Source organism: Budorcas taxicolor, chromosome 5 (assembly GCF_023091745.1).
Source record: "Budorcas taxicolor isolate Tak-1 chromosome 5, Takin1.1, whole genome shotgun sequence".
NCBI classification, from domain to species: domain Eukaryota; kingdom Metazoa; phylum Chordata; class Mammalia; order Artiodactyla; family Bovidae; genus Budorcas; species Budorcas taxicolor.
This window is the reverse complement of record NC_068914.1, coordinates 109,563,513-109,577,889: the sequence shown is the minus strand read 5'-3', so window position 1 is coordinate 109,577,889 and position 14,377 is coordinate 109,563,513. Positions and strand designations below refer to the sequence as shown.

The 14,377-nt window shown below is 42.5% G+C and overlaps 1 protein-coding gene across 1 annotated transcript in view; it reads right to left on the bottom strand.

Moving 5' to 3' along the window:
- Positions 1-14,377, bottom strand: part of DRAM1 (DNA damage regulated autophagy modulator 1) — a 40,684-nt gene that overhangs the window by 13,620 nt on the left and 12,687 nt on the right. The window contains exons 2-3 of the mRNA XM_052640212.1: positions 3,855-3,922; positions 1,103-1,245 (exon numbers count right to left, since the gene is read on the bottom strand). Coding sequence (XP_052496172.1) covers positions 1,103-1,245; positions 3,855-3,922 — 211 coding nt within the window. The remainder of the gene's footprint in view (positions 1-1,102; positions 1,246-3,854; positions 3,923-14,377) is intronic.

Below are 14,377 nucleotides of genomic sequence, written 5' to 3'. Positions count from 1 at the left end.
AGAACTCTGTGCTTCCACTACATGGAACATGGGTTCAATCCCTGGTGAGGGAACTAAGATCCCTCAAGCAACACAGCGTGGCCAAATAAACAATGTCTTTCCAACCCTTGACACAGTAAGAACAGATCAAGCAGACTCTTCAGTAGTTGTCATATAAGTTAATATGCTCCAATAAGGCCATATGTCAGCCCCGCAACTGATTAGCTGAGTAACCCTGAGCAGATTCTTTCGCTTCCATGTACCTAGGTCCTCATCTGTGAAAGGTAGAGATCACATGTTTCTCTTTGAACACCAGAGGTTCAAACAGTAGCATCAGAAAATATGCACACACTCACATGCAGAAATATGTTCACACTGTTAACGAAACCATTACAATGACTGAAGAAGCTCTCCCAGCACATTAAACCACCTCAGGAAGGGCACAGAGCCATCCAGAGCCCACAGCATGGGTTGAAACATGCTCCTTTTCACAGTCATACATACGTGCATCCCATTTCTCCCAAGACTTGACTTCCAAATGATAAAGATTTGTCTCTGGGTTCTCCCATGGGCTCAGTGGTAAAGAATCCGCCTGCCGATACAGGAGACACAGGTTCGATCCCTGATTCAGGAAGATCCCACATGCCACGGAGCAACTAAGCCTGTATGCCACAACTCCTGAGCCACAACTACAGAGAAGAGAAGCCACTGCAATGAAGAGTAGCCCCCACTTGCCTCAGCTAGAGAAAGGCCCGCAAAGCACCGAAGACGGCACAGCAAAAATAAACAAATAAATCAATCTAAAAAAAAAGATTTGTTTCTAAAAAGCAAACTGTCCCAATTTTCATATGCTCATCAGCTGCTTGAGAGATCTGTTGGCACAAGCGTGCCTCTGCTATTCTTGCTTCTTCCCTCCAGATGCATATCCCTGGAGAAGGGCAGGGTGACCCACTCCAGTATTCTTGCCTGGAGAATATACCATGGACAGAGGAACCTGGGGGGCTACATACAGTCCCTGGGGTTACAAAGAGTCGGACACGACTGGGCAACTAACACTTTCACTTTTCTTTCCTGACACATAAACTCCATCACCCCCAATAACTGAAAAGACTTCAGGTCGTACCTGGAAATTGGCTACAATACCCATTCCGATGCATCCCACCAATCCGAGAACCAAGGACACCAAGTTAAAAACAGGAGTGCTGAAATAGCTGGTTTGATTTTGCTTCTCTACTATTTTATACCTTGTGTACATTGTGGCTGCCCCTGAAAAGGAAACAGACTGTGATGAATTTTTAGTGACCTTTCAGAAGGAAAAATACACGAACAGTTTTGTATGGCTTTTACCAAGATTGTATTGGTTGTAATCAAGATCGTAATCAGCCCCCTGATTGCAACAGTCTTCCCACGCTCTCACCCCTGCCCTTGCTCACCTTATTGTTTTCTGCCATCAGACTCAGACTTCGACTCTCTTTCTCTTTCACACACACACACACCTAACTTCCCTGGTGGCCCAGTGATTAAGAATCCACCTGCTGATGCAGGGGACGAGGATTTGATCCTTGGTCTGGGAAGATCCCATATGCCACGGGGCAACTAAGCCTGTGAGCCACTTCTGAGCCCACACGCTGCAACTGCTGAAGCCCATGAGCCCTGGAGCCCGTGCTCCACAGGAAGAGAAGCCACCACATTAAGAACCCGAGCACTGTGACTGGAGTGTAGCTCCCCGATCTCGGAAACTAGAGAAATCCTGCAGAAGTAACGAAGCCCCAGTGTAGTCAGAAACAAACAAATTAAAATTAAAAAATGCACCATGGGGATCCTGCCAATGTCAGTACAAATAGGTCTATATACCTCACCATGATGTACAGTGAAATGCCATACTTATCTCATCATTCTCCTAATGATAGATTTCTACATTACGTACTTTTCCCACTACAAGCAATGCTCAATGAACATCCTCATATAGATGTCTTTGGCACACTTTCAGTGTTTCTGAAAGACGAATTCCTCGAAGTAGTATTCTTGGGTCAAAAAAACTATGCTCAATTAAAATGCCAAGAAGTACCTCCAAATTGCTCCAAGACTGAGGCAATTTATACTCCCACAGAAGCGTCTGAAAGCAATTACTGCGTGCCGTTGTCCTTTTAATTATTGCCAGTCTAACAAATGAAAAATGGCAACCTGTTGGTTTAATTTGCATTTCTTTGATTGTCCATGAGACTGAGAAACCTTTAGTATGTTCACTGCTGCTGCTGCTGCTGCTAAGTCACTTCAGTCGTGTCCGACTCTGTGCGACCCCAGAGACGGCAGCCCACCAGGCTCCCCAGTCCCTGGGATTCTCCAGGCAAGAACACTGGAGTGGGTTAGTATGTTCACTAGTCCTTTGCATTTCTTCTGAAAATTGCATGCTTATCTTTTTTTAATTTTTCTCTTGAGTTTGTTCATTTTTAATTTGTAGCTGTTTTTATACACATTAAGTACATTAGTCTACTGTCTTCTATAAATATTACGAATTTTCTTCTGGTCTGTTGTTTGTCTTTAACTTTGGGTATCTTTCATCACTTAGAAGTTTTAATTTTTTATCTATCTAAATCTGTCAGTTCTTTCCTATTTAGCTTCTGGGTTTTGTGTAAGCTTAGATAAGCTTTTCCATCTTAAGGTTTTAAAAATATTTTCCCACAATTACATCCAAATCCTCTTATGGTTTTGTTCTTCATGTTTAGTTCTTTAATTGCCACTGGCTTTTGTGAATGGTGTGAGAGGGTACTGTTCCTTTTAACTCAGCAAATTTTGCCTACAGAAAAATTCCACATGATATGCACAGATATATTTAAAATACATTCACTTTAGCAATGTAAATTGCAAAATAAGAAACAGCCTAAAATATGACAAAAGGCGACTGGATTTTAAATTACCATATGTCCATGATGGATATTATGCATGTGTCAGGATAAACTAGATTTCTATGTATTCAGTAGTGTATGACGGCCATATTTTTTACTGAATTTTTAAAAGCAGACTACAAGCTAATCATTTATCAGAGAGCATTTTAAACAAAGATACTCATATCAGATTCCGCCTTGCCTCAAAGCAAAAAGCCACACTGATGGGGAGACGTTGATAATGAAGAAAGCAACCAGGAAGAGTGCAAGGGAGTAAGGCATATATGGGAAATCTCTACATTTTGCTCAATTTTTCCATGAATCTACAAGTGTTCTAAAAAGTAATGTCTGTTAGAAACAGACTCATAGACTTCCAGAAGGTTATAGTTGCCAGGGAAAAGGAATGGGGAAGGAATAATTAGGGAATTTGGAATGGGCATGTACACACTGCTACATTTAAAATGGGTAACCAACAAGGATCTACTGTATAGCCCAGGGAACTCCACTCAGTGTTATGTGGCAGCCTGGATGGGAGGGGAGTTTGGGGGAGAATGGATACATGTATATGCATGGCTGAGCCCCTTTGCTGTTCACTTAAAACTATCATAACACTGTTAATCAGCTATACCCCATTACAAAATAAAACATTTTTTAAAAAATAATGCCTGTTAAAAAGCAACAATAAAAAATGATACATAAACTATAACATTTTACTTCACGTGAGATTGGGAGTTTTTAATTTACTTATAATAATTATTGTGTACATAATGACTCTGCCTTAAAGTGTCTGGCTACACTGTGGGAGACCTGGGTTCAAACCCTGGATTGGGAAGATCTCCTGGAGAAGGAAATGGCAACCCACTGCAGTATTCTTGCCTGGAAAATCCCATGGACGGAGGAGCCTGGTAGGCTACAGTCCATGGGGTCACAAAGAGTCGGGCATGACTGAGTGACTTCACTTTACTTCACTTCACTTCATTGTGTACTTACCAAGAAATGCAGAGAAGTTTATCATAAATCCAAAAATGCCACTCTCTGGAGGTGTTGTTCCTGTGTCACTGAGAAAGAGAAGGCATGTCCAAATTAGTAAAAAGGAATTCAGTTCAGCCCCCTGGGCAGGCACGTAATTGGCAGGTATTATATTGTGTTCCTTCCATGTGTTCAGCCACTTTGAATTCCAAAGATTTGATCTGATTTTGTTCCAAAGTATTTTCATGTGGGCTCTGAAAAATTAAAAAATCCACTTTTCTTCCCCAGTTTTATTGAGATACAATTTTAAAACAGCACTGTATATGTTTAAGGGGTACAGCATAATGATCTGACTTAGACATCATGAAACAATCACCACAATGTTTTGTGAATATCTATCATCTCATAAAGATATAATTTTTTTTTAAAGAAAATTTTTTCCTTATGATGAGAACTCTTAGGATCTACTTTCTTAACTTTCATATGTAACACAGTGAAAGTGAAAGTGAAAGTTGCTCAGTAGTGTCTGACTCTTTGTGTCCCCATGGACTACACAGTCCATGGAATTCTCCAGGCCAGAATACTGGAGTGGGTAGCCTTTCCCTTCTCCAAGGGATCTTCCCAACCCAGGGATTGAACCCAGGTCTCCCACATTGCAGGCAGATTCTTTACCAGCTGAGCCACAAGGGAAGCCCATGTAACATAAAACAGTATTAATTATATTACCTATGTTGTACATTACATCTCTGGTACTCATTTATCTGAAAACCACTTTTTCTATGAGACTGTTTCCTTTTTCTGGTCCCCTTTTCTATGAGTTTGTTTGTACATTTGTTTGTTTTGAAGTATAAGTGACAATGCCATGTGAGGAAATACTTAAAGTGAATGGTGGTGGTGTTCCGCAGATGATTCCACCTGAAAACTCAGATGCATGTGTTCATTTTTTTTGTGGGTATACGTGTGTGTGTGTGTGTGTGTGTGTGTGTTCATACCTGGTGAGGTACTGACTCTTCCAGGGAGGAGGAAAAAACAGACCAAAAATCACATTTGAAAAATCTACTATTTGAATATTAAATATATATAAACACATCATTTTAATTTTTAAAATGACAATTGATGCATAAAAATTTACATTGCTGAAAAGATGATGGAAGGCTGAACAAAAAATATTATTGAGGCTTATCAGTGCTTTATGGAAATAATAAGCTATCAAGGGCATACTCGTGATGATAAATTATTTTAACAAAAAAATAGCTAAGAGACATTTTTCAAATGTAATCTATCAAGGAATTAAAGCTGGAACACAGCATTTGGCATATGCTGGTTTCTATTCATTCACGCCAAGGTTTACATTTTTATGCTCTCAAGCTGCTCACATAAAGCAGCATTTCAAAGTGACAGCAAAAGCGTTCCCAATATAAAACAGCTCAGACCCGTCTTAAATGTTTCCACATTTTAAAACAGCTCTGAAATTTAAGTACTGAAAAATGGATCGAGTTGAAAAGATGCACTTCAAAGTGAAGTGTCCTGTATGTGCAGGAAGCAGGAGCCTTTGAGCTTTGTGAACATTTAATAGTTGGCGAGTATGAAGACGTTAATGTTTCCCTTTCCACAAATGCCTCTGGTCCCAATTACTTCAATTTCAGTGACACCTGGACTTCCCTGGTGGCCCAGTGGCTAAGACTCTGCACTCCCGACGCAGGGGGCTTAGGTTCCGGCTCCGGTCAGGGAACTAGACCCTGCCTGCCACAATGGATTGGAGATCCTGCGTGCCATAACTAAAACCCGGCACAGCAAATAAATATTAACAAACAAACAAACCTCAGTGTCCCTTGTAACTGTAAGAGTTAACATCACCATTTTCCTACTAATAGTTCCTTTTCTCACTAAAGGGATGTTGACATGGAGAAGGCTGCCCGATGTGCAGGACACTGTTCTGAGCACGACAAGGCTCTAAGTGGGTGAGGAGGGGACGGGAATCAGTGATGGGGAGAAGTGGAGACAGCACATGCGTGCCCTTGGGCAGCACTTTGCCAGAAGAGTAATTCACACAGGGGAAAGAAGCCTTCTTTTCTTGCCCTCAGAGTATAGAAAAGCAGCTACCCAGTGATTCATGCAAGAGTACTTGTTGTCATGGGTCTGAGAGGAATCTGCCACGTAAGGGGGTAGGCAGAAGTGGGGACAAAGGTGCTCCAACAGGAGATGAGAAGATGACCAGACTTGGGGGCCATCCATCCAGGGAGAACAAACCAGGACATATTTCAAGGGCCCAGGTGTGCAGTCCACATGACATCAAACATGCCATTCGAAAGCTCAGGATTTCAGAATGCTATTTTATCCTTGCTTATCTGTACGTTTTAAACCATACAGGCAGAATCTTGGAATTCCCTGGCAGTCCAGTGGTTAGGATTCCAAGCTTTCATTGCTTTGGGCCTATGTTTAATCCATAGTCGGGGAACTGAGATCCTGCAAGCCCCCCGGGGGTGGGGGACCAAAAAAACAAAAAAAAGTGGCCACTTCTAAGAACTTTTAAGGATAGTGTGTATATGTGCTCAGTCATGTCCAACTCTGCGACCCCATGGACTGTAGCCTGCCAGGCTCCTTTGTCCATGGAATTTTCCAGGCGAGAATACTGAAAATGGGTTGCCATTTCCTCCTCCAGGAGATCTTCCCGACCTAGAGAGTGAGCTTAGTCTCCGGTGTCTTCTGCACTGGTAGGCAGATTCTTTATCACTGTATCACTTGCTGCTGCTGCTGCTAAGTCGCTTCAGTCGTGTCCAACTCTGTGCGACCCCATAGACAGCAGCCCACCAGGCTCTGCCATCCCTGAGATTCTCCAGGTAAGAACACTGGAGTGGGTTGCCACTTCCTTCTCCAGTGCATGAAAGTGAAAAGTGAAAGTGAAGTCGCTCAGTCGTGTCCGACTCTTCGAGACCCCATGGACTGCAGCCTACTAGGCTCCTCTGTCCATGGGATTTTCCAGGCAAGAGTACTGGAGTGGGGTGCCATTGCCTTCTCTGACTGTATCACCTGGGAAACTCTTTAAGGATAGTAGTGGTTGCCTACTGTTGTTAATACAAACAGAAGTCTCCCTCTTTCATCTCAGCCACTGACATGCCATCCTGACAAGGAAGACCCAGAAACTTAGGGTCCATGTGAGTCATGGCCACGGAGCATCATCAAATATCAGAAAGACCGGGAGATCTGGGTAATACTGACGGCATTCATCACCACACAGTCAGCCTTGATGAATATCACCCAGCTTACTTTGGGAAAGTTGGAATAAGACATCACCACCTAAGAGAGGAATCAGAGCTTCTGCGCAGATTGTCAACCTTGATAAAGTGTGGACCAACTAGGGGAAAATATGGGTCAAAAACAAGACTGGAGCTGCTCTGAACATTGATGAGGTGTGATCCGGCTACTATCAAGCTCTGAGGAAGAGAGCTCCCAAAGCATCCTGTCCTTGTAAACAGATAGGGTAGGGGGCCCTGGAGGAAGTGAACCAGATGAAGCTATTTGACACAAGAGAAACCACTTTAGGCCTAAGCCACTTTGTCATCTAAGCCTGGCCACAATGTTTGCCTTGAACATGCCTCAGCAATAAGGATCTTAAGGGAACAAAAGAACAAACAACTGTTATCAAGCAAGAGGAATAAAACTAGTAAAGGTAATAAATAGTTGTAAAGACTCATAGTTTTGTTTCAATGGTAAAGTTAGCCTGAAACACTTTCTGGAACTGTTTTGTGGAATTTGGTCTCCCTGGGGCTCAGACAGAATGTGGTCCACTGGAGAAGGGAATGGCAAACCACTTCACTATTCTTGCCTTGAGAACCCCGTGAACAGTATGAAAAGCCAAAATGATAGGATACTGAAAGAGGAACTCCCCAGGTCGGTAGGTGCCCAATATGCTACTGGAGATCAGTGGAGAAATAAGTCCAGAAAGAATGAAGGGATGGAGCCAAAGCAAAAACAATACCCAGCTGTGGATGTGACTGGTGAGAGAAGCAAGGTCTGATGCTGTAAAGAGCAATATTGCATAGGAACCTGGGATGTCAGGTCCATGAATCAAGGCAAATTGAAAGTGGTCAAACAGGAGATGGCAAGAGTGAAAGGTGACATTCTAGGAATTAGCAAACTAAAATGGACTGGAATGGGTGAATTTAACTCAGATGACCATTATATCTACTACTGCGGGCAGGAATCCCTCAGAAGAAATGGAGTAGCCATCATGGTCAACAAAAGAGTCTGAAGTGCAGTACTTGGATGCAGTCTCAAAAATGACAGAATGATCTCTGTTCATTTCCAAGGCAAACCATTCAATATCACAGTAATCCAAGTCTTTGCCCCAACCAGTAATGGTGAAGAAACTGAAGTTGAACAGTTCTATGAAGATCTACAAGACCTTTTAAAACTAACACCCAAGAAAGATGTCCTTTTCATTATAGGGGACTGGAATGCAAAAGTAGGAAGTCAAGAAACACGTGGGGTAACAGGCAAATTTGGCCTTGGAATATGGAATGAAGCACGGCAAACGCTAATAGAGTTTTGTCAAGAGAACGCACTAGTCATAGCAAATACCCTCTTCCAACAACACAAGAGAAGACTCTACACATGGACATCACCAGATGGTCAACACCAAAATCAGATTGATTATATTCTTTGCAGCCAAAATGGAGAAGCTCTATACAGGCAACAAAAACAAGACCAGGAGCTGACTGTGGCTCAGATCATGAACTCCTTATTACCAAATTCAGACTCAAATTGAAGAAAGTAGGGAAAACCACTTGACCATTCAGGTATGACCTCCATCAAATCCCTTATGGTTATACAGTGGAAGTGAGAAATACATTTAAGGGACTACATCTGATAGAGTGCCTGATGAACTATGGATGGAGGTTCATGACATTGTACAGGAGACAGGGATCAAGACCATCTCCATGGAAAAGAAATGCAAAAAAGCAAAATGGTTGTCTGGGGAGGCCTTAAAATAGCTGTGCAAAGAAGAGAAGTGAAAAGCAAAGGAGAAAAAGAAAGATATAAGCATCTGAATGCAGAGTTCCAAAGAATAGCAAAGAGAGATAAGAAAGACTTCTTCAGCGATCAATGCAAAGAAATAGAGGAAAAGAACAGAATGGGAAAGACTAGAGATCTCTTCAAGAAAATTAGAGATACCAAGGGAACACTTCATGCAAACATGGGCTCGATACAGGGCAGAAATGGTATGGACCTAACAGAAACAGAAGATATTAAGAAGAGATGGCAAGAATACACAGAAGAACTGTACAAAAAAGAGCTTCACGACCAAGATAATCACGATGGTGTGATCACACACCTAGAGCCAGACATTCTGGCTTGAAGCCAAGTGGGCCTTAGAAAGCATCACTATGAACAAAGCTAGTGGAGGTAATGGAATTCCAGTTGAGCTGTTTCAATTCTGAAAGATGATGCTGTGAAAGTGCTGCACTCAATATGCCAGCAAATTTGGGAAACTCAGCAGTGGCCACAGGACTGGAAAGGGTCAGTTTTCATTCCAATCCCTAAGAAAGGCAATGCCAAAGAGTGCTCAAACTACCGCACAAGTGCACTCATCTCACACACTAGTAAAGTAATGCTCAAAATTCTCCAAGCCAGGCTTCAACAGTATGTGAGCCATGAACTTCCAGATGTTCAAGCTGATTTTAGAAAAGGCAGAGGAACCAGAGATCAAATTGCCAACATCTGCTGGATTATGGAAAAAGCAAGAGAGTTCCAGAAAACATCTATTTCTGCTTTATTGACTATGCCAAAGCCTTTGACTGTGTGGATCACAATAAACTGTGGAAAATTCTGAAAAAGATGGGAATACCAGACCACCTGACCTGCCTCTTGAAAAACCTATATGCAGGTCAGGAAGCAACAGTTAGAACTGGACATGGCACAACAGACTGGTTCCAAATCGGAAAAGGAGTATGTCAAGGCTGTATATTGTCACCCTGCTTATTTAACTTCTATACAGAGTACATCATGAGAAACGTTGGGCTGGAAGAAGCACAAGCTGGAAACAAGATTGCCAGGAGAAATATCAATAACCTCAGATATGCAGATGACACCACCCTCATGGCAGAAAGTGAAGAGGAACTAAAAAGCCTCTTCATGAAAGTGAAAGAGGAGAGTGAAAAAGTTGGCTTAAAGCTCAACATTCAGAAAATGAAGATCATGGCATCCGGTCCCATCACTTCATGGCAAATAGATGGGGAAACAGTGGAAACAGTGTCAGACTTTATTTTTTTGGGCTCCAAAATCACTGCAGATGGTGATTGCAGCCATGACATTAAAAGACGCTTACTCCTTGGAAGGAAAGTTATGACCAACCTAGGCAGCATATTCAAAAGCAGAGACATTACTTTGCCAACAAAGGTCTGTCTAGTCAAGGCTATGGTTTTTTCAGTAGTCATGTATGGATGTGAGAGTTGGACTGTGAAGAAAGCTGAGCACCGAAGAATTGATGCATTTGAACTGTGGTGTTGGAAAAGACTCTTGAGAGTCCCTTGGACTGCAAGGTGATCCAACCAGTCCATTCTAAAAGAGATCAGCCCTGGGTGTTCGTTGGAAGGAATGATGCTGAAGATGAATCTCCAGTACTTTGGCCACCTCATGCGAAGAGCTGACTCATTGGAAAAGACTCTGATGCTGGGAGGGATTGGGGGCAGGAGGAGAAGGGAACAACAGAGGACGAGATGGCTGGATGGCATCACTGACTCAATGGACATGAGTTTGAGTGAACTCCGGGAGTTGGTGATGGACAGGGAGGCCTGGCGTGCTGCAATTCATGGGGTCGCAAAGAGTCGGACACCACTGAACGACTGAACTGAACTGAACTGAACTGGGGCTCAGATGGTCAAGAATCTGCCTCCACTGCATGAGACCTGGGTCCTATCCCTGGATGGGGAAAATCCCCTGGAGAAGGAAATGCCAACCCTTCCAGTATTCTTACCTAGGAAATCTCATGTACAGAGCTGTGGCTGTAAAGAGTCAGACGTGACTGAGCAACCGAGAAAAACCCCTCTTGAGGGCTCACCCACCAGATCCACAGGACCCTAAGGGATGAGAATGTTGACCTTTTCTGACCTTGTGGTTCTCAAGCTTGGATACTGTTGACCTCTGCCTCAATTCTATACTGAATTCCCCTCCACTCAAGCCCCTTCATGAGTATGCTTGTACCCTTAGCTTAAAACTTACCTAATTTTACTTTGGGGGGGGATACAGCTTTGGGAAAAAGTGTTTTCCTTACTTTCTGCTACTAATAAATCCTTTTTTATTCCATTCTCTGGCTTGGTTGTGTCTCCTGGCTTGATATCCACCAAAATATAGAGTCAGTTTTGGGAGTAACATCATCAGGAAGGTTAAATTCTTCAGCAGAAGAGCTGAGGAGAATATCAAGGGTGTGTGTGTGTGTGTGTGTGTGTGTGTGTCAGAGGTGGCGGGGGACTGGCTGTGTCCTGGCAGCTTGAAGCCACATGGAGGGAGGGCTATTAAATGTTAACAAGTGCTTTTCTTTAAAAATATATGCATATATATTTTTTCATATACATATCCATGTCAGAGGAAGCTGTAAGGCTATGTGCATATATACATATGTATTTTGTGTATATTATATATATATTATATCCATATGAAAGACTTTCTGACCTTAAAATGCTCTTTTAAGTCTTTTGGTCTCCAAGCTAATATACATTATAAGTAAATATTACATCACATTTTCTGCCCTACACTAGAATCCAGAGCATAACCACCAAGGGAGTACCAAGGGAATCTATGGTACTCTTATTTAAAAAAAAAAAAATTTATTTATTTATTTGGCTGTGCTGGGTCTTAGTTGCCACATGTGGGAAGCAGTTCCCTGACCAGGGTTGAACCTTTCCCCCTGCATCGGGAGCATGGAGTCTTAGGCACAGGACCACCAGGGAAGCCCCTCACTTTACACTTTTTAAGCCCACAGTGAGTGATCGTACTGTGCAAAGGAAGAGGCAGTGGGATCTGACTGGCACAGCGGTACCTGGGCATCTGGTTTAGGAAAGTGGAGAATGAACGCCAAGTCGAACCAGTTGCCTCCCAGTTTGGCGGAAGGAGTCCTCTTACCCAACGTCCATCATAGAACTCTCTGTCACGTGACTTAAGCCCTGCCTGAGTGCCATCCACATCCTCACTTGCCTCCCAGTAAAGGAGGCAATTCCTGGAAACTGTACGGGGATAGGAACTCATTGTTCACTTGCTTGGGGCTTAGAAGCTATTGAGGCTGTTATGTGTACACAGTTGTGCCTAGGAAACCAATTTACACCTATATTTACTGTATTTGAAGAAGGAAATGGCAACCCACTCCAGTACTTTTGCCTGAAAATCCCATGGACGGAGAAGCCTGGTAGGCTACAATCCATGGGGTCATAAAGAGTCAGACACGACTGAGTGACTTCACTTTCTTTCTTTCTTCACTGTGTTTACATTCTACAAGTTTAGTTCATCACGGAAAATTCCAAGTGGTTTATCTAACATCTTTCTCCAAAATAATGTAAACATTAAGCCAGTTCATAATCTATCTGATGATGCTCAGAGGAAGAAAAACATTACAAGTAAGACACACATGATAATATATTTGATCGAATGCTGCTCTTCAAAACATTGGATATCTGTGATTCCATTCCATTACCCTAAAGCCTAAGCTCATGGTTTATTGGGGGAACTGAGATGCTGACAGTATGCAAAATTATCTGCATGCCCAGACTGAGGTTTATTAGATTCCCCTAAAATCCTAGGCCCATTGTTTGGGTGATAGCCAAGGACTTAGAACCAAGGATAACCAGGACTTAGAACCAAGGATAGCCAGGACTTAGAACCAAGGACAGCCAGGACTTAGAACTGAAAAACACTTAATGCACCAGTAAAAGGAGATGATCGTTTCCTTTTTCTTCACATTTAAATATATTATTCAAAGTAAATATTATAATAAATAGTCATTCCAGGGAATTCTCTTGGTGATCCAGTAGTTAGGACACAATGCTTTCACAGCCATTACCCAGGTTCAATCCCTGGTCAGTGAACTAAGATCCCACAAGACTCTTGGCCAAAAAAGATACCCTTTTATTACCTTAAATTATTAGGGTTAATTTTTTGGCAGCTTCACTCAGTGATTATTCTAGGGCAAGAGGTACCCCATAGCTATGTAAACTTTTTTTTTGAGGTGTAGTTGATATACAATATTATATTCAACTACTTTTAAACTTGAGAAGAATATCTTAGTCATAAACGCAAATAACTTATTGTTTTCTCACTTTATCCACATGCAATTACCTCTATCAACCCAAATTCCCTCTTTGTTCATTCATACAACAACATTTTCAAAATAGTGCTAAGCATCTCCTACTTGGTGGGAATTGTGCCTGGTGATGAGGATACAAAGATGAACAGATAATTCACTTTGAGAAGCTTCAGGCAGTTCAGTTCATTCACTCAGTTGTGTCCAACTCTTTGCAACCCCATGGAAAAGCTTAGTATCTAAAAACAACAACAAAAATCAGATTCATTGATTCATCTGATGGTTACTGATAGCCTCTTATGCAGCGGGCAATTCTGTAGAAGGGCTTCCCAGGTGGCTCAGTGAATGGTAAAGAATCTGCCTGCCAATACAGGAGACACAGGGTTCCATCTGTGAGTCGGGAAGATCCCCTGGAGAAGGAAATGGGAACCCATTCCAGTATCCTTGCCTGGAAAATTCCATGGACAGGGGAGCCTGGTGGGCTACAGTCCATGGGATCACAAACAGTCGGACATGACTAAGCAACTGATCTTAGTCACAAATGGAGTGGCAAGCAAAACAGAAAAAGTCCCTCCTTTGTGGAATTACATTCTTGTGGGGGGCAATAAAAATCATCTAGGAGTAATGCATGTGTGAAGAAGAGGCAAGCTGGATAAGAGGACAGGGAGAGAGAGATGAGCCACCCACCCGAGACAGGGCAATGTGGGAAGGGTACTTGAAACAGAGATCTGAATGAAGCGGAATGTTTGGGCCAGGAAAATTACAAGCAGAGGGCAAAGCCAAGTCAAAGGCCAGAAAGTGGCAATATATCAGAGGAACTGGAAGGAAAGAGGCATGGCTGGTGGGGAGTGAGCCAAGACCTGAGTGCACAGGGGCAAAGGGATCATGGAGAGCCCCATGGGTCATGTGAGTCAAGGCAAGGACTCTGTTACTCTAAACATGAAGGGAAGCCACTGGGGGCTGAGAGCAGGGAAGTGATATCAAGTTGACTGATGTTGTTAAAGAATGTTGCAAAAAGACTGTGAAGAGGCAGGCATGGACCAGGGAGACTTAGGAAGTAATTTCAGTAGTTTATCAAGAGAGGACAGTGGCTTGGACCAGAATGGTAATGAAGAGGGAGGCATAAGAGGTCAGATTCTGAGAATTTTTCTGAGAGGAGTCTCTAAAAGACCATCTCTGCTTGGACTATAGCTTCTAAGATTACAAAAGGAAAAAAGTTAACATTTCCTCAACACTTATACTTGGCCAGGTT